This window comes from Rhinolophus sinicus, chromosome 18, assembly GCF_057876585.1.
Source record: "Rhinolophus sinicus isolate RSI-liver-muscle chromosome 18, RSI-T2T, whole genome shotgun sequence".
NCBI classification, from domain to species: Eukaryota; Metazoa; Chordata; class Mammalia; order Chiroptera; family Rhinolophidae; genus Rhinolophus; species Rhinolophus sinicus.
The window spans coordinates 102,619,383-102,641,152 of record NC_142518.1 but is presented as its reverse complement, the minus strand read 5'-3'; the positions used below and the strand labels follow the sequence as shown (position 1 = coordinate 102,641,152).

The 21,770-nt window shown below is 38.7% G+C and overlaps 2 protein-coding genes across 3 annotated transcripts in view; one reads left to right on the top strand and one right to left on the bottom strand.

Moving 5' to 3' along the window:
• Window positions 1-21,770, bottom strand: part of LOC141569587 (endogenous retrovirus group K member 5 Gag polyprotein-like) — a 579,116-nt gene that overhangs the window by 175,239 nt on the left and 382,107 nt on the right. The window lies entirely within an intron of this gene.
• LOC148754687 (uncharacterized) lies at window positions 4,436-6,417 on the top strand. The gene is made up of 2 exons (XM_088794928.1): window positions 4,436-5,925; window positions 6,117-6,417. The coding sequence occupies exons 1-2, from the start codon at window positions 5,782-5,784 to the stop codon at window positions 6,363-6,365; spliced, it is 393 nt and encodes a 130-aa protein (XP_088651054.1). The 5' UTR covers window positions 4,436-5,781; the 3' UTR covers window positions 6,366-6,417.

The window sequence follows — 21,770 nt, the reverse complement described above, 5'->3', positions numbered from 1 at the left end:
GATATAGATACAGATGTAGATGTATAGATATACACACACAAAACACACAGTCACATGAGGTTGAAAAATTAAATTCACGAACTCATCCTAGAAAAAGTGCTACATACCTCACTGCTGAATATCACTATGGTCACCTTCGAAGTACTCCCCTTGGGAAGCTATACGCTGATGCCAGCGCCTTGTCCACCCTTCAAAGCAATTTTGGAACTCTTTTTTCTGGAATGGCCATCAGAGCTGTCATTGTATTACCCTTGATATCCTGAATGTCATCAAAATGTCTTCCTTTCTGTATTTCCTTTATCTTTGGGTAAAGAAAGAAGTCATTGGGGGCCAGATCAGGTGAGGAGGGAGGGTGTTCCAATACAGTTATTTGTTTACTGGCTAAAAACTCCCTCACAGACAGTGCTGTGTGAGCTGGTGCATTGTCGTGATGCAAGAGCCATGCATTGTTGGTGAAAAGTTCAGGTGGTCTTTTTCACGCAGCCTTTTCAGCACTTCCAAACAGTAAACTTGGTTAACTGTTTGTGCAGTCAGTAGAAATTCATAATGAATAATCCCTCTGATATCAAAAAAGGTTAGCAACATCGTTGCAACAAGTTCGCGAATGTAATTGTCTGACCTTGTACACTATCACTTCCATTATATGATGTTCTTTGAAATATATAACAATGAATGTGGAGAACAGATGAGTGGTTGTCAGTTTTAGGTATGGGGAGAGGACATGAGTGTAACACATGAGAAGTGTTTTGTTTTGTATGGAGGGGCAGTTATGGAAATGTTCAGGATCCTGATTATGGTGGCGATTACACAGATCTATACAGGGGTGAAAATCATGGTACTGTACACCAAAAAAAGTGTTAATTTTGCTATTTAAATATATAAAATGAAAAACAAAGATCACTGGGTAGTTCTAATAATGTCAGAAAAAAATGACTTCATAAGAAGGAAAGCTATCAAGGATAAATAGGGAATAATACATAATGATAAAAGAGTCCATTTACCAAGAAATGTAACGGTCCTTAATGTGTATGCACCTAAAAGCAGAGCTTCAAAATACATTAAACAAAAACTGAGAGAAAGGAACAGGAGAAATAGTCAAAGCCATGACTGTATTTGGAGACATCAACATTCCTCTCCCAGTAACTAATCAAATAATTAGAAAATAAAACCTGAGAAAGAATATCAAGCAAATTGATCTAATTACCACTTAAAAACACTCCAACAGTAAAAGGTACATTCTGTTCAAGTGCACTCAGAGCATTCACACAAATAGACCATAAAAACCACTCCACAAATTTAAAAGAATTGCAGTTATGTGAAGTATTTTTGTACCATAATGAAATTCAACCAAAGAAGTGAACTACGGAGATATGTATAAATTCACCAATTTTTTGGGGGAAATTAAACAACATATTTATACCAACCTTGTTTCAGAGAAATCATTGCAGGAAACTAGAAAATATTTCAAGACAGAAACCAGGATATAACATATCTAGTTACATCTCCTTAAGTATCTGAGGGCTGACACTAGAGACAGGGTGGATTCTGTGGGACCGTCTGTGTTCTAGGTTTGTAAATACCATGAGTCCTCCTCAAGGTTTTCACATTTTCTCCAGACAGGGCCTGAAATAGCTTTCTCTGCTGACCTGAAGATGTCTCCCTCAAGCTAAAGTCCCCATTTTTCTGAGACTCGCAGAGAGGTAGAGAAGTGGGTGGGAGCTTCCGCCTATCAGCCCTGCCTAGGACTTCCCAGGACTGACTGACAGCGGGGGCGGGCATCTGTGTGTCCTCCTCTGTCTGAAGTGGGAAGTCCACTCAAGCATTGCAAAGAGTCTTCTTGGTGAGTCCTGGCAGGGCCTAGGTCCCTCACTCTCCTGAATCTCAAGCCAGGTCCCTCTAAACAAGGCCCTTACCTCTCTTTGATCCTCTAACCAGAGGTAAGAGAGCCAACACCCAGTCACCACGACTAAAGGTCTCCTAGGGCTGACAGCACATGGAGAGCTGAAGTATGTGGGGCCTCCCCTATGTGGGGTTGGAGTCTCTGCAGGCATCCCTCATAGTACTCATTTTGATGACTGTCCGGAAGATCATCAAACAGGGTTCCCCTATTCTTCCAAAGATTACAGTGTGACACACCTAAAAGGGGGATTAATTTACTGGGGAGAAACCTGACAAAGACTCCCTCCTCAAGCTAACATCATTACTGAAAAATCATGGTGATAGTATGCACTGTGAATATGATGTGATGAGAATGGCCCTTTACCTCCCTGTTCTTCCTCCCATAAAACAGAATTTGTGTCAAATAATAAGAAAAATGTCAGACAAATCCCAATCGAGAGACATTCTACAAATTACCTGACCCATATTCCTAAAAAATGTCAAGGTCGTCAAAAACAGAGAAAGACTCAGCAACTGGCACAGCTAAGAGGAGTCTAAGGAGATACGTCGCTGAAAGTCATAGGGTGTCCAGGAAAGGATGCTAGAATAGGAAAGAGAAATGTGGTGAAACATAAGGAAATCTGAATAAAGTATGGATTTTTGTAAATAACAGTGGATTAATATTGGTTGATCATTTTCAACAATTGTGCCATATTAATGTAACATTCAATAGTATGGGGAACTAAGACTAGGACATATATGAAATTTTTCACTATCAAAGAGATTTCCACAAAAATCTAAAACTATTAGAAATGAAGTTTTTAAAAACTTAAAGATATATTAGTAAATGAGAAAAAGGATATGTATGAAAAACCTCCAGCAAACATCATACCTTTTGAGGACAAGTTAAAAGCACTTACCTTGAACTGGGGAACTCAACTAGGGTTCCTGCTATCACCATTTCTATGCAATATTGTAACAGAATAGCAGCCAGTGCAATAATGCAAAGGGGAAAGAGATCAGAAATTAAGAAAGTTTCCATGATAACCAGGTGATTAGACTGCGTATGAAGGAAAAAAAGCAAACAAACAAGATAGCTAAGCTACTTAATCCATAAAGGTGTATATATAAGTTTGCTAGGTATAAGATCAATATACAAATAGGAACTTTGTTATCTGCCAGCAACAAATGTATGAAAGTGAAAGCAAAGAAAATATAACATGTAATTTATAATACCAAAACATTAAATCTCTTAGAATGAATTAAACTAGTGAAATTAAGAACTTTACAGGAAAAAATATAAAAATGTTGTTTGGATATATTAATGTAGCCCTACATACATATAAAATACAATACATTCATGGATGTAAAGACTCAATACTGTAAACATGTTATTCCTTACAAAAGAGAAAAGGCAGATTAACTGCACCCAATTTTTTAAAAAGCAAAGGAATTTATACGTGAAAACGTGTGCAAATGCTACAATGGATGATTCTAAAATGTAAAGGCATCTGAACGGTCAAGTAGAGCAAAGATATTCTTGAGAAAACTAGAAGAGCAATTACTCTACCAGCCAGTAAGAAGTACAAAAAGCTACACTAATGAAGAGTTTGCAGTTTGGGTGCAGGGACAGACAAGGAGACCAATGGAACTGAATCAAGAGTCCTGGAAACACACACACACACACACACACACACACACACACACGTATATGTACCTCAATTTGTGAAAAAGTTGCAAATGCAGAGCAGAGGGACATTCATTTAATCGACTTTTAATTTTGATAAATTACACTGACACAACTTGGAGTCCATATAGAAAACTGAATGCAAGTGGAATCCTCCTTCACACTAGACAGAAAAGCAATGACAAGGAGATTCAAGACCTGCATTAAAAAGTTTATTGTGAAAATTTCAAACATGGATAAGAGTACGCAGAAGAACAAAATGAACCTTTGTATGGTCTATCATTTAGAGAGGGAGCAGTATGAGTGAATTAGGTAGGTTAAATGTAAGACTGGAAGGGGAAGGACTGAAAGAGGTTGGGGACAAGGTGAAGTCATTAACAGGAAGAATGGAGATGATATGAATGGAGAAGGAGAAGAGGATACAGCAGTTCCTTCTGCCCCCTTGTCTCAGCCATAGATGGTCTTGCAACTTTCATGGGCCTTCACTTTCAAAGAGTGAGATCTGGAACTTAGAAGTGGATTGGAAAATGCTATCAGAGTCAATGCTCTCTCTCTCTCTCTCTCTCTCTCTCTCTCTCTCTCTCCCTCTCTCTCTCTCTCTCACACACACACACACACACACACACACACACATGCACACAGACGTGCTCACGCACAGACAATCCTGATCCTCAGGGTCCTAGACAGCAACATCCATGGTACCCCTGTGACAAAGGCAAGGGATTAATTCAACCACTGCCATGGGGAGGTGCATAACCCTGATGGTATTGACTTGGTTTGAAGTTCTCTGGAAGAAAAAACTTATAAGCTGTGTAGAGAAGAAACTCACTGAAGTATGTCTAGTAAACACACACACACACACACACACACCCCATGGGAAAGTTGCCTGGTAGAGCCAAATGTTGAAGGGAAGTGTGATAATTCATATCTTTACTGAAACTTAAATATGGGTAGTTAGCACCATGGGGTTATAGGTAAGACATCCAAAATACTAGGGAATGTGCTGCATTATTCACAACAGCCAAGATAAATAATGTAAGTGTTCATCAATGAATGAATGGATAAAGATGTTTTACACACACATGCACCCACACACACTGGAATATTATTTGGCCACGATAAGGAAGGAAACCCTGCCTTTTGCAGGGCCTTGAGGATATTAAGCTAAGTGACATAAGCCAAACGGAAAAGGACAGATACTGCATGGTATCACTTATCTGTCGAATCTGAAAATAAAAAAAAAAGAAAAGAAAAAGTCAAACTCATTGAAACAGAAAGTAGAAAAATGTTTGCCAGGGTCTGAGGAGTGGGAAACATAGGAAGAGGTTGGTAAAAGGGTACAAACTTTCAGCTATAACATCAATAACATCTGAGGATTTAATGTAAAAAAAGCAAGACAAACAAACAAACAAAAAACCCCAAAAACCAATGCCTCCCCCAAACTGTCACGGTCCTCTAAAACAAGAAGTCTAAAAAGCTGTCACAGCCAAGAGGAGCCTAATGAGACATGACATGATGACTAAATTCGATGTGGTGTCCTGCATGGGATCCTGGAACAGAAAAAGGACTTTAAGTAAAAACTAAGGAAATCTCAGTAAAGTATGGACTTCTGGTAATGATACTGTTTCAGTTTTGGTTCACTAAGTGTAACAAATATACCATACTAATGTACGATGCTAATAATGATGGAAATTGGGTGTGAGTTATATAGGTATTCACAATTTTTCTGTCAATCTAAACCTGTTCTAAAATAAAACATTCATTAAAACAACACCCCCCCCCACCAAAATACTAGGTAAGGATGAGCGCTGGGAGACAATAGAATGAACCACTGAATGGGGGTGGCTATGGGGAATGGCTTAGAGCAAGCACCTTCTCCCTGCTTTGTTCAGCACAAGACCTGAACCAGAGGAGGAAGAGTGAGAGGTCAATTTGAGAAAGTTCTTAGCGGGTGTTGAGGAAGTTCTCCCTTTCTCTAACTGGAGCATCTAGACTCCTTTGCACCTTCCCTCCCTCTCCTACCCTCCTACTCCCTCCTTCCGCCCACCCACGGATTGTCAAGGGTGGTGCTTTGTGACGTCAAGCCACCCTAGGGCTACTATTGGCTGGAAGGATTTCTGCTGGCCAATCAGAGCTGAAGGGTGTGGCTCCTCATTGTTCTGGGAGGGTATTTATAGAGCGGCCAGGAGCCCTGAGTAGGCCAGTGTTGCTACAACATGGCACAGGTTACTGAGGAAGGGCAGGACCCTACTTCCGCCATGGAAACGCAACCGGAAGCCCCAGACTTGAAACAACAAACTCCAAATACTACAGGGAAGAAGATAACCCCTGGTGAACTCAAGGACCAAGAAAGCGAGAAGGTCAGAGTACCCTACTCGTGCCTCCTCCTCTTTTTCATTGACCCCCCAGCCCAAGACCCTTAATCCTGCCCTTGCCTGGCACAAACCCCTCCTCAATCCTCTCTCTTTCTCCTACAGTCCCCCTTCCCACCTGCTTCTTGTTCTCTTCCCCCAAACCAATGTCTTTCTGTGCTTGCCTGTTTCCCTACCAGATACGGAGGATGCTCGCGCAGGTGAAATCAGTCCTTCGGAAGAGTGCGGCCAAGCGTAGGGGAGGGAAAAAGCCGCAGATACTCATCTTTTGCCACAGACAACATGAAAAAAAGAATGAAGAGAAGCCAAAGGAGGATGAAGAAAACCTGGAGGATCCTCCCGGTACAAGTGATTCCGCAGGCCTACCAAGCGCCGAAGACACTGCCGTGTCTACTGCTTCTCCAGAGAAAGAGCTGGAGAAAGAATGATCTGTGTGCACAGATCCAAGCTTAATACCAGTCGCCATGTGTTGAGACCAAATAAAACAATACCGTGTTAATGATTAACACACAGGTGTCAAAAGATGTGTTTGTATCTCTGGAGGGGAGGGAGGGAAGGAAGGGGCACAGTGCTGAGAAGGGGGAGAAGTAGAATCCTGCAAGTTTGGGGCCCAGACCAGACTTTCCACAGTTAGCCAGACACAGTAAGGCCTAGGTGAGGACTGAAGGTGAATTTCCTCAACACTTTACTGGTGCTTCTGCATGTGTGCGGGGACGGGGGATATAGGGACAGAGTGATGTGTGGGGGGAGGGGTGGCAGTGTGTAATGAATCCGATTCCATTTTTGATGTTTCACTATTGACAGCTTTAAACCTCTTTCCTTCCTTGCCCCCTTCTGGCCCACATCTGGGCAAGCTGATTAAAAAAAAAAAAAATCAGGGAGTTACTGAGCATAAAATAGAAACAGATATGCCTAAGCTTAACCATTGGAACTATTGCCTTGCCTAAATTCCCCATAGCCAAAGAACTCATTGCCCTAAAATATCGCCTAGTGCACATGGACAATCTGACCCAGCGAGTAATAAAATGGAGTCTTTTGTACATATAATCAGCTTGAAAAAATGTTACCCCACCGACCTTCTCTCTCCTTATAAAGTAAAAACACCTTCCACCCTAGTTAAAAAAATCAGGGCCCAATGTAAATGAAAATAGGGCCTCCAAAGATTGAAATCCATTACATAACACCTATGTAGAGAAGGTGTGAATATCCCCACTGCTTCTGAATTTAACAGCCACATTTGACTTGTTCTGAAACCTGGAAAGCATGAATGGTGCCTCCTGTGAATTTTCATACCCTTCATGTCATGGCCCCAACCATTAGGGCTCCTTATCTAATATTATTGACATTCTGATGCCACCCAATAAGTAACTGGTAAATTGCAGTCATAGCAAAGTATTTGACATGTTCTCTTCAGTGCCTATTTCAATAGCCTCTCAGTTACAGTTCATCCTCATCTTTAAAGGGACATAATGCACCTTGACCTGGGTACTCAGTGGGGTACTTCTCCACTCCTGTCATATCATCTTTGCAGGCAGTATCTTAACCACATCCAGCTTTTTCCAGATGCACAGGAATGGCATTACACTGATGGCATCCTCCTCTGAGGAAATTCATACATCACACTTATTCAGGATATAAAAGCACTCACAAAGGAGCTCACAAAAAGGGGTGATCCATTACCCACAACCTCAGTTAAGGTCTTGAAAACTATTTTGTAAGCTGAGGGCTGCTCCAATCCTAAGTGTGTCAAAAAACAGGTTTTACCCTCCTTAGCACCCACATTATTAAAGGCAGCCCAGCATCTTTTGGACATTTTCAGATTATGGAGGCGACATTCCTTATACACAAATTTTATTTAGGTCCATTTGTTCTGTTACTTGCAAATAGGTCCATCTTGAATGGGACCCCTTGCAATAAAAGGCTCTAGAATCTGTCTAGCTTTCCATAGAACAGACACTCCTACTAGGGTCCACTAGAGATTCCTTCACTGTAGAGGCTTTAGTAACCTTTTCTCAAATCGCTTGGAGTCTCTGCACCGTCCATGATAGCCATTAGTTGCCATTAGTGGCTTCTGATACAAGGAACTGCCCTCCTTGGTCCAATGCTATATGCCATTAGTGTGGCAGTTGGTGGCCACATACTAGACTTTCCTAAAAACATAGGCTCTCTCAGATCCTGAACCTGTGACCTTCCATACGTGGCTGCCCATATATGCCTTTGATCACGGAGGCAGCACTCTGCAAGCCCAGTTAGGCCTCCTTGCTACAGGTTCGAACCCAAACTCGGTTCTCTTGCATAGCCTTCCCACAGGAGAGGGTAACTTGTCTTATGCTCAGTTCCTTGCAGATGCCACAGTGCTGGAAGAGGTCATCTCTCTCGGAACCCTTGGATACCTGTGGAGTCCCATAAGATCAACAGTGAACACCACTGACGCGATGATTTTTATCACTATCACACTTAAAGGAGCTTGCCTGAGAGCAGCTGAGAGTCAAGAGTCAGTTCAATTGGCTAAACTTTAGGCAGTCGTCTTAGCGCTGGAGGTCTTGGCCAACAGGTGGCCTCGTGCCCGTTTTTACAGTTCTTTGGCCCAATGGTCTGACCATCTGGTCTCGCCAGTGAAAGCAGTTGCTTATCCAGGCTTACCTTATTGGGGGTAAAGAACTCTGGGAATCTCTTGCCTCACAGATACCCAAAATATAAACAAAGGGGTCCCACAGTTCTCTGCACATAGTAAAGCCACAGCACGAGGTCTCACCATGCCACTCCTTATCCTCTTTGGAGTTTCACACATCACCGATAGTGACCTACGTACTCATTTCACTTCTCAGAATACATAAGGTTGGTGCAAAAGTAATTGCAGTTCAAAAGGTTAGATAAAAATAATTGCAAAAACCGCAATTACTTTTGCACCAACCTAATACAGTGCTGGGCTCTGGAACAAAATATTCAATGGAACATTCACCTCTCTAACTGCTCTCAGGTTGCCAATGCCATACCGGCTTAGATAAACAAGTCTCAAATAAATAAATCATGGAATGTTTTAGTTATTAGTCAAACATCAGGGGTTAATTGTAATAGACTCTGACTCCATTTTTTCAGGTTAATTGAGACAAAATTGTATATATTTAAGGTACACAACTTGATGTTTTGATACATGTATGCATTGTGGAGTAATCACAACCATCTAACTATCCATCACCTCACGTAGTTACCATTTTTCTTCCTTTTTTTTTATCTGACTCTTTTTATATGCATGACTCATGATGTGAATAGTAATCCTGTTCATACCCTCTTGGTGTATGTGTGTCATCATTAGCCTTGACATTCAAATCAAATTTTGGATGGCGACGTGTACATCTCACTTCTGTGAGGTAACAACAACAAGCTCACGTACTTCACGAAAACTTACTGTATATATGGCATATGGGAAGGCACTTTAAGAAAAATACTAGTATTTCAGGAAAAACCATCTCCTGAGTCCCAAGTATGTGTGAGACGTAGTTCTTTGTCCTGAGCTTACAGTGAAGAGCATAAAGTTTATGGTTCCCATCAAGTAATTTAATTTACACGGGTGAGAGTGGCTGAGTGCTGTGGGGGCTGAATAATGAGGTAGAGTCACTTGTGTGAAGACTTTGGAGAAGAGCAGTTTAGATAGAAAGCATAGCAACTAGTTAAGCCATGAGGTAAGAACAAGCCCAATGCGATGAGAAACAGCAAAAGGGTGTGTGTGAGGGGGGCAGAGTGGAGATGGACGACTGAGACTGGAGAGGCTGACAGAGATGGGGTCTCACAGGGCGCTGCAGGGGAAGAACTTGTGTGTTATGTGCACAGGAGAGCCACTGGATAGTTTGAGACAAAAGTGATGCAGTCTGATTTATGTTTTCGAAAGTTCACTGGATGTTGTGGGCTACGTGGGAGCAGAGGCGTGATAGGCTGTTGCGATAATCCAGGTGGGAGACGATGGTGGCTGGGACCAGGGTGGTAGCAGGGGGAATACAGCTTAGTGTCTTGCAGAAAAGTTCAGAGCATAGGATTTGAGGTCCAATCTCAATTTACGCCTTCACCACCTAAAAGCTATTTGACCTTGAGTAAGTTTCTTAACCTCTGTAAGACTTAGTTTCCTCGTCTGTCAAATGCCAATGATGACGGTATCTGTTTCTTCAAGTCGTGCTGGGATTGAATGAGGTAATTTATGTACAACACCTGACACTATATTAGATCCATAATAAGTATTTGATTAAATGGCTTCTGTTATTGTGGTCACTAATATAAACAAACAAACAAACAAACAATATTAGGTTGGTGCAAGTTGTTGCGGTTTTTGCATTTATCTTTTGCACCAACCTAATATCTATAATACGTACATACACACTTTCTTACCTCTTTCTCCCCTACTCCCCAAGAGCTAATGGGTCTCGTGTGAGCTGCTGTTAACCCAGGAGTGAGCCCTTGTTTGGTTTTCTTGAAGACACAAGTATTTTGAGGCACCTTCCACAAAGATCAGACCTTCCAGTACCTTTAGATACTTCATAATACGGTCTGTACATGCCTTATAGTTATTTTATACAACGAAATGGTGGAAGTGACCGATCACTAACATTCTCTCCTTCTGCCTAATGAATCATTACTTGAACACCTATCCTCTTCTCTCCAACCTTCTTGCACAAGGTCCTAAATGCACAGCAACCTGTATTCTCTAACGGCACATAACCTGCTGAGCTGAGTCAGATTGTTTTGACAGTTGTTTCCTTCCATTAAGTGCAGCTTTGACTTGTTCTTCTCTCAGGAAAATCTGGTTGCATTTTTCAAAGCAGGTTCTTATTTTATTACTTCCTGACCAGAGCTCTTCTAAAGTCCCTGGTTCTCTTGATGCTTTTCTTTTCTTCTTGGTCTCTGGTATTTGCCCATCTTTCTGCATGGATTCGAATGAATAAGCAGTTTCCTGCCTCCTCTGTATCCTTGATGAATGAGTGACTTAGGACTAGATGTTGTTTCCTTCCCCCTTGAAGACATTGCTTTCCCTTCCCTCCTAGGGCTGGTGAGTGATGAAAGCTTACTCATCATTCAAGGCTAAACTCAAATGGCGCTTGCGCTCTGAAGCCTCTTCACCACCAATGCCAGCAGAGTTAGCTGCTCCTGTTGTCTTACAAACACTGATGTTAATGAAATTACTATGTTGTAATAAAATTATTCATGTACATGTTTTCTCCCCCAGTGTACAGTGTAGAATAGCAAGAAGACTGTTTCATTCATCTTTGTAATCCCAACCCCCTGACACATCTAACACAATATCATGGAGGCTGCTCAGTGCATGTTTTATGAATATCAAACAGGAGAGTGAATAATCAAGTCATTCTATATATACTGGATCGTTTCCTTAACCTGATCTATAATGTTTGCTTCAGAAAATGGTAAACTTAAAATCATTTAAAAATTCTGTTGTTAAAAATTCAAAGTATAAGAAAGAAAGAAAAATTAAAAAAACAAAAACCTAAATGCTAAAAACCCTAAAACACCCTGCAATATACACGTTTTTGGCAACCACCTTTCTGCACATGGCTATACACATATGTAAACACTTACATGTGCATTTATATAAATAATTTTATGTATGTTTTTAATGTTGATGAAACCTTTACCTTTAATGTATAAGATTTTCCATTTCATTACCCCCTCCGCTGAATAAGCAATGTTAAAAGCGTGGTGTGCATCTTTCCATATCTTTGTCTATGTTCATACAATAATGTAACATACATACATAAACATGCAAACGTGTAGGGGTACTGTTTCAGTCTTTACTGCATCTTGTGTTTCTCACTTTGAAATACTTTATAGAAATGTTTTCCATAAATATAAATAATAAATGTATGCTATATTCCTAAGAAGAAAATAATACAGTAAAAATACCAACCAAAAAACGACTTATTTCGGATTCAAACCCAGGTCTGAAACTCACTAGCTGTTACCCTAAGAAAAAGTCACTTAAGTTATGTGAACCTCTCTTTCCTAATTTGTAAAAAGGACATAATGTCAACCTCACAGAAATTTTCTAAGAATTAAATTAGCTAATGTATGCCAAACACAGTGACTTGCATTTAGTCAGAGGTCTACAAATGATAGCAATGATGGCTATTATTTACTTCTCTCTGAAATGCTTTGGCCTTGAACAGACTTAGGAATGTTTGTAAGCCGAATTGTGTTGTGTATCATGGCACACTTTGGTCTTATATCTTTAACAGCGTTTTTATCTGACAATTCTCCTACAGTTAAAATACACCGTTATAGGAAGTTGGCCTTGAAGATATTATGAACCAGATAAAGTGATACTGAGGTAAGCATTAGAGGACAGACTAAGGTGGCCTAGCTCCACCTCACACTGAAATACATCCTTTTGCAGGACAAGGAGATTTGCTAGAAGGTCCTGCTTCTAGAAAATATGACAAAGATGTTAAAAAATGTGATGACTTAGGGGCAAGCAAGTATGACGCTCTGAATCTCCAGAGAGTATTTGAGAGAAACACTTTGTTCTGTGTGGCCTAATAAAATTAACCCAAAGGGCCCCAGCTTGTATTCCTTCCATGCTCCAAATACCATTGCTGACAGAATTGGAATGTGTAGTCAATGTGTGCCCTTAGAGATCATTTTTCATTTCATAGGAAGGAGAAATAACTTTCCGAAGCATTTATTTTATCTGACCAACACTTATCATTGCTCTTACTCTATGTCAGTAACTTTTTCTAAGGGAGTCCCATGTATCAATTTGTTTATAATCTACACTATAGCTTGACACAAAGGCGTTATTATTAACAGTATTTTATGGAGGAGGAAATTGAGTTACCAAGACGTTGAATAACTTTTCCACAGTTCCACAACTAACAAATGGCAGATCTGGAATTTTAACCTATGCAATATGGCCCCAGAGTTCATGCTCTTCCTTATCACATTATGGTGGTTATTATGTAATACTCTTTTTGGGAACTAAGCAGGCACCATGATTACCTTCTGTAAAACAGATAAAGACAGTATTTAGCTATTTTTTGCTTGCTAATTTATACCAGGAGTTTTAGTATATTGAAAATTATTTGAATATTTAAAAATAGCCACCAAAAATTAATAAACTAAGCGTAATGTTTATCTGGAATAGTAACATCAGACTAGGATATGCTAAGAAGTTTGATTGGCATCTGTTTTTTTAAATTTTTATTGAATTTATTGGAGTGACAATGGTTAGTAAAATTATGTAGGTCTCAAGTGTACAATTTAATAATACATCATCTGTATGTTGCATTGTAGTTTTTTGATTTACCCAGATACAATAGTAAATGATGATTTGCTACGAGAGAAGCTAGATCTATCTGATATATCTGAGAATTCAGAAAGAGACTTTGTTTATTTTTTTCATTTTTTATTAAATTTATTGGGGTAACATTGGTTAGTAAAACTACATAGGTTTGAAGTGTACAATTCTATAATACATCATCTATATATTGCATTGTGTGTTCACCACCCAGACTCAGTTCTCCTTCCATCACCATATACTTGACCCTCTCTTTCCTCTTCTACCATCCCCACTCCCTCCTTACCCTCTGGTAACCACCGAACTGTTATCTGTGTCTATGAGTTTTTGTTTCTTTGTCTTGTCATTTATTGCTTTCAGTTTTATATCCCACATATGAGTGAAGTCATGTGGTTCTCGACTTTTTCTGACTTATTTCATTTAGCATGATAATCTCAAAATCTCTCAAAATCCATCCATGTTGTCGCAAATGGCAGTATTTCATCCTTTCATATGGCTGAGTAATATTCCGTTGTATATACGTACCACATCTATTTTATTCAAACATCAATCAGAGGACACTTTGGTTGTTTCCACGTCTTGGCCACTGTGAATAATGCTTCAATGAATATTGGAGCACATATGTCTTTATGGATAAATGTTTTCAGATTTTTTGGGTAGATACCCAGGACAGGGATTGTTGGATCATATGGTAATTCTATTCTTATTTATTTATTTATTTTTAACAGGACTTTATTGGGGAACAGTGTGTACTTCCAGGCCTTTTTTCCAAGTCAAGTTGTTGTCCTTTCAATCTTTGCTGTGGAGGATGCCCGTTCAGCTTCAACTTGTTGTTCTTTCAGTCTTAGTTGTGGAAGGTGCAGGTCGCTCCAGGTCCAGTTGCCGTTTTCTAGTTGCAGGGGGCGCAGCCCACCATCCCTTGCGGGAGTTGAACCGGCAACCTTGTGGTTGAGAGGACGCACTCCAACCAACTGAGCCATCTGGGAGTTCAGCGGCAGCTCAGCTCAAGGTGCTGTGTTCAATATTAGTTGCAGGGGGTGGAGCCCACCATTCCTTGCGGGACTCGAGGAGTTGAACCAGCAACCTTGTGGTTGAGAGCCCACTGGCCCATGTGGGAATCGAACTGGCAGCCTTTGGAGTTAGGAGCATGGAGCTCTAACCGCCTGAGCCACAGGGCCGGCCCCTATTCTTAATTTTTTGAGGAACCTCCATACTGTTTTCCATAATGGCTCTTCTTAGGATTGCTTTGGCTCTTTAGGATCCTTAGTGATTCAATACAAATCTGATGATTTTTGTTCTATTTCTTTTAAAAATACCGTTGGGATTTTGATGGAGATTGCATTAAAGTTGTATATTGCTTTGGGTAAGATGGCCATTTTAGCTATTTATATGTCAATTCTTCCAATCCATGAACACAGAATAGCTTTCCATTTTTTTGTGTTGTCTTCAATTTCTTTTAGTGATGTCTTACAGTTTTCAGTGTATACGTCCTTCACATCCTTTATTAAATTTATTCCTAGGTATTTTATTCTTTTTGTTGCAATTGCAAAGGGAATTGTTTTTTTCCTTTCTTTTCCTGAAATTTGTTAGTATATAATAATGCAATGGATTTTTGTACATTGATTTTCCATCCTGGAACTTTACTGTGTTTGTTTATTGTTTCCAATAGTTTTTTGGTGGAGTCTTTATGGTTTTCTATATAAAGAATCATGTCATCTGCAGAAAGTGACAACTTAATTTCTTCCTTCCCAATTTGAATGCCTTTTATTTCTTTCTCTTGCCTGATTCCTCTAGCTAGGACTTCCAATATATGGTGAATAACAATGGTAATGGGAGGCAATCCTATCTTGTTCCTGATTTTAGAGGAAAAGCTTTCAGTTTTTCACCATTAAGTATGATATTAGCTGAGGGTCTGTCACATATGGCTTTTATTATGTTGGGGTACTTTCCTACTATACCCATTTTATCACGTGTTTTAATTATAAATGGATGTTGTATCTTGTCAAGTACTTTTCATGTATCTCTTGGTATATGATTTTTTATCCTTTTTTTTGTTTATGTGGTGTATCACATTGATCAATTTGCATTTGTTGAACTGTCCTTGTCCCCCTGAAATGAACCCCACTTGATTGTGATGTATAATCTTTTAAATGTATTGTTGTATTCGATTTGCTAATATTTTGTTTAGGATTTTTGCATCTGTATTCATCAGAAATATTCATCTGTAGTTTTCTTTTCTGTGTGTTAACCTTACCAGATTTTGGTATCAGGGTAATGTTGGACTCATAAAATGAGTTAGGAAGTATTGCCTATTGCCTATTCAATTTTTTGGAAGAGTTTGAAGAGGACAGGTGTTTAATCATCTTTGAATGTTTGGTAGAATTCACTAGTGAAGCCATCTGGTGCTGGACTTTTGCTTTTGGGGAGGTTTCAGGTATTATATTTGAATTTCTAATCACTGGTGAAACAATGATCTGTTTAGTAAACTGTACTAGGCAGGTATTTTTCCATATGATGATAAATGTGTGATAGTAATCTCATAACATATAAAAATACATTCCGGATGGAATAAATATCAAAACATGAAAATTAAAAACCATGAAAGTACTGGAAGAAAGTCTAGGACATTAGCGTTATAACTTTTGACATTTCTGAGAATGATAAAAAAAACAAAAACACCTCGGCAGTCATGAAGAAAAGGGCTGATAGGTTTGTCTTCATTACACACACACACACACACACACACACACACACACACGATATTATCAATGGTAAGCTGTTCTCCTGGCTTGCCTGGTATCAAATACTGTGCTAAGCACTTTACCTGAATTATTTCATGTTATCATCCAACAACATCAAGATACATGCATCATTATTCCCAAGCTATGGATGGGGAACTTGAGAGCCAGTGAGGTGAGGTCAGATGCTTTATTCAAGTTACACATGATAAAGCTAAGCCAGAGCCTGGATCTAGTCTGTGGCATCTCATTAGTGACAGCAAGAGCAAACACTCTTACTAATAGGCAGTTGATAACAATTAATGCATTTAAATCTACAACAGCCAAATAGGTGCTACTATGAATCTTAGCTCCATTTTGCAGATGAGAAAATAGAGGCAGAGGAAGGAAAAATAACTAACAATTAGCAAAGTCAGAATTCAAAGCCTGAAAGACTGACACTAAAGCCCACAGCCCTGACTCCACACTGTAATGCTAAAAATCCTGTTGCTTGGGAAGGTTTGGAGTATGAAATAGGAATTTGCCTTTGACTTTTTTAAATTAAAATTTATTGGGGTGACAATGGTTAGTAAATTTACATTGGTTTCAAGTGCACAATTTTGCAATATATCATCTATATACCACATTGTGTGTTCACCACCCAGAGTCAGTTCTCCTTCCATCACCATATATTTGACCCCCTTTAACCTCATCTACCATCCCTCTCCCTCCTTACCCTCTGGTAACCACTAAACTATTGTCTATGTCTATCAGTTTTTGTTTCTTTGTTTGTTTGTCTTGTTCTTTTGTTGCTTTCAGTTTTGTATCCCAGATATCAGTGAAGTCATATGGTTCTCGACTTTTTCAGTCTGATTTATTTCACTTAGCATAGTAATCTCAAAACCCATCCATGTTGTTGCAAATGGCACTATTTAATCTTTTCTTATGGCAGAGTAGTATTCCATTTTATGAGGTTAGTCAGTGTCAGTCTGCTGACTTTCAGTATCTTTCCTCAGTATCCTCCCCTTGATGACTGTCCAGAATCAGAGAAAAAAATAGCAAAATTTTAAAATTAAAATTCCTTAAAAGAAAACAGAAAAATCTTATGACATGAAATTAGGCAAAGAGGTCTCAAAAACATGATTAAAAAAAAAAAAAAGATTATATCAGACGTCCTCCATATATATATTTTAAATTGCTTTGAGAAAGACACTCTTAAGGGCAGAAAAATACAAGCTACAGACTGAAAAAATATTTGTCAATCTTATATCCAACAAAGGATTTCTATCCAGAAGACATAAAGGACTCTCAAAATTCACAAATTAGAAAACAAACAACCCAATATTAAAGTGGGCAAAATACACCAAAGGATACTTCACAAAAAATTGACATGCAGTTGTTTAATAAGCACATGAAAAATTCTCCTACATTATTAGCCATTAGAGAAAAGCAAATTAAGAGCACAGTAAGATGCAACATACTTTGGAGAACTGCTGAAAAATATACTGATGCTACTAAGTGCTAGCAAGACTGAAGAACAACTTGAGCGCTCATGCATCACCCTTGTGAATTTCCAATTGTGCAGTCACTGTAAGAAATGACTTGGTAATTTCTTACAAATGTGCAGTTACCGTTTGATTCAGAAATCGCATTCCTGGGAGAAATAAAAACATATGTTCACACAAAAACCTATCCATGAATGTTTGTGGTAGCACTATTCATATTTGCCAAAGGCTGAGAACAATTCAAATGCCCCTCCATGAATTAAGGGATGAACAAATTGAGGCGTACCCATACAATGGAATGCTACAGATGAATAAAAAGGAATAAACACTTGAAACACATGGCAATTTGGTGAATTCCTGGTGCAAAAATCTTTGTAGTCAAAGGCTCACCTCCACCATAGTACCTAGCAAGTACAATTTGTTTTCTATATCTTCTTACCTTTTCCAGAATGTCATTTGAACACTGTCTTCTAAATTTCAGATAGAACATATTTTAAGCAATTTACCTCCATAGCTTGTTAAAATCTGATGTAAACTGCAGAATATTTCTTCTCTTGTGTATGGGTCACTTCTTTTATTCATTTATTTTAAATTTTGTTAAGTTTATTGGGGTGACATTGGTTAATCAGATTATGTAAGTTTCAAGTGTACAATTCTAGAATGCATCATCTAGATGCATTGTGTACCCAAAAGTCAAGTCTCCTTCCGTCACCATATATTTGACCCCCTTTACTATCTTATACCTCCCTCATCCCCCATTTGACCTCTGGTGATCACTAAACTCTTGTCTATGAGTTTTTGTTTGTTTGTTGTATTTGTTCATTTGTTACTTTATGTTTTATATCCCACATATGAATGAAATCATATGGTTCTTGTGTCTTTCCATCTGACTTATTTTGCTTAGCATGATAGTCTCAATATCTATCCATGTTGTCGCAAATAGCAGTATTTTATCTTTTCTTATGGTTGATTAGTATTCCACTATATATATATATGTAACCACATCTTCTTAACCCAGTAATCCATCGAAGGACACTTCAGTTGTTTCTATGTCTTGACCACCATGAGATATATGTTCCCCTATGTTCATTGCAGCATTATGTTAGATTTTTAACAAGGGCTTCCATGGTGCATGTGTGTGTACTTCACAAATACATTTACACACACATTTGCTAACATAGGTTACAAGGCAGGAGATAACTAAATTGGGGGAATGGGAAGCCAAACAACATAAAGAAAAAGAACAAAAAGATTGCATACAGTACATGGGAATATAACTGCAGGTAATGAATGCATATATGGAAAATTATATATGTAAATTAATTAAAATACATTTATTAAAAATAATATAAGACGGCGTGCTTGTAGAAAATGAGGTTTTCATGATTGTTGATTATATGAGAAGGGCACTACACAAGACATTTCCTTCCTTTCAATCAGACGTGGAACAAAATAAGCTTTCCTGTGACCTTTAGTGATAACACTGTGTGGATTTGAGCAAACGATTGATTGCTAGAATTACATAAACTAATGTTTTCCAGCCTAAGACAAGCCTGAGCATTTCTTTGCTGAAAAAGCATCAGATAATCCACCTCAGTTGTGAATACAGATTTTTTTTTAATCTCACGGGAAAAAACCTGCATGCATTTTGACATTTTCTGTTGACAGCTGACTTTAACACTATTGTTCCTTTTCCTCTAGTAAGTAATATTACCAAGAAACATCCAGATTAGCATATATGAGTCCCTGAAAAAGCTTAAATATTTAAATAAAATATAAACATCACTCAAAATGGATAATTAATATTCTCACTAGAATTAAGTCTTCTAATTTAACACTGCTTCTCTTACAGTAGTTACTAATCATTCATTAACCATTCATTTATTATTTTCAAGATATATGCTAAAACTCAACTACGTGCCAGATTCTGTTCAAGTGCTTAGGACACAGCACTGAAAATCCCCCAACTTTTTTGGTAATGGAGAGTGATACAAGGAACACATGAGCCAGATAATTTCAGAGGATTGTATTATTAAAAAAAACAAGTAAATAGAGGGTTATGGAATGAAGGTAGGGCCTGTTTCAGGTAGGGTGACATTGAACAGAGACTTGAATGAAGGGGGGAAAGAGCTCCCTCAAGTGTGGGGGAACAGCATTTCAGGCAGAGAGAAGAGCAAGGATAAAAGCCCTAAGTCAGGAACAAGCTTGATATATATGTTCAAGGAGCTGCAAAATGTCTTGTAAGAAGTGAACAATTGGGAGGGGGTGGGAGGAGAGGATTCAGAAGGTAAGCACAAGCCAGAACATGTAAGGATTTGTAAAACACAGAAGGAGTTTGCATTGTATTGTAATCGTGGTAAGAAGCCACCAGAAAGCCTTGAAAGGGGAAATGAACTAGAATTCTATTTTGAATTCCTTATTTGGGATTCCCTTCAGATCTTGCATCACATTCGCAATAATATTTCCACTGGTAAAAAAATATATATTTATTTTTGGAGGATGAATTTCATTTTGAAAAACTATTTTATGGTGAAGGCTGATGAATAAAGTTGGCTAGTTCTCTAGACACTACCATTTGGTGGATAAATGTGTTTTGCTTTAAAACAAGGAGAAGAGTTTTCTAGTGTGACTATGTTAGTCAACTATAGCAGAAATATCCAATTAAAGTCAATTTGACAGATAGTTACTGGATGTTTTCTAAGTGACAGACAGTGTGCTATTATACACATTACAGGAAAGAAGACATATACGACACAAATGTACGCAAATACCTAAAACATGGGTCAGCACCCAAGTGCTTCAGCAGAGGTACCAGTAGTTACGTGTATACATTTCCTGAAGAGAAAGAAGTTAGAGCTTCTGGGGAGCAAGAGGGATCAGGAGAGTTTCTATGATATGACAGGTGTTTGACAGTCTTTAAGGTAGGCAGGACCTGGAGAGGAGAAAATGGCAATTGCATGAAGATAGGTATAAAGGAGAAAGAATTGTCCCAGTGGCCAAATTATGATGTTAGGAAAAAATAAGGACAATAGAGTTGGTAAAGTAGTTGTGAAACAAACTCAAAAGGACCTTTAATGTCATGTTAATTGATCTGTTTTTAGTTTCTTAGGCAATAAGAAATCACGAATGTTTTTGAGGAAGGGATGGCATACTGGGAATGCTGCGTGGAAAGATAAATATGGCAGTTGTGTAAAATGGGTTAAAGCAAGGAGAGCCCAGATAGGAGGTTGATGAGGGCAGGGGAAACTTGGGCCTGAACTGCTGTGGTGTAGCAGGAGAGGGAAGGAGGCAGAAGTGGCAACAGATACCATAGCTGCTGATAATCAGATCAGGAGGGAGAGGGAGCTCTCAAATAACTTGAAAATTTGGACTTGAATGAGATTTCAGTCTGTAATAATCATGAGAGTCTCAGCATAAATATGGCCAGTGAAAGCCTGAGTTATTCTGGGAGAAGCTGGCTTCAGTTTGGAACTCAGTGTCTCTGGTAAAATAGCACTCTGTGCTATGTTTTCTCTCGGGAAACTTAACGGTGGTGTATAAGAGAATTGTTGAAAGCATGGGCCCTTTACTGAAAATATACCAGTTGGAATCCTAGCTCAGGCACTTAATCAGCTCTGTGATCTTGGGCAAGTGAGCCAGTCTCTCTGTACCTCAGTTTCTGTACCTGTAAAACTGAGAAAATAATTGTACATATCTAAATGGTTGTTGTGTGGATTAAATGTGTATACACAAACATACATATATATGCATACATATGTGTATATTACATATCATATAGGATATACAGTTTATATGTAATGTTATATATTAACTTTATATCTGTCATATATTAATTACACACACATTGTATCCTCACACAAAACCTCGGAGACATATATTTTATAAGATTTGATATAATGTTGATAGACTACTCGTATATATATATGTATGTATATATGCATATATTATATGATTCTTTTTACAAACGTATGCTATTTTGTATTCGAAGACTCATAAATAGAAAAGGGAGAAAGAAAAGGTGTCATTAAAGGGTAAAGAAAGAACAGTAAGAGAGAGAAATAGAAACACCTGAGGAGAGCAATGTCAAATACCCCAGACAATTCCAGGTAAGTGAGTAGAAAGTAAAGGATGTCAGATTTAAAAATGACAAAGTCCTTGGTGACTTCCATAGAGCAGTTTCAGTAGAGTGGTATGGACAGGTGTCGGGTTGCCAAAGGATAGTTGAAGAGGTCTGCACTGAGAAAGCAGAGAAAAGAATGCACAATTTTCCTTCTCATGAGTTTGAACCGGGAATGTGGATGAATCAGGATATTC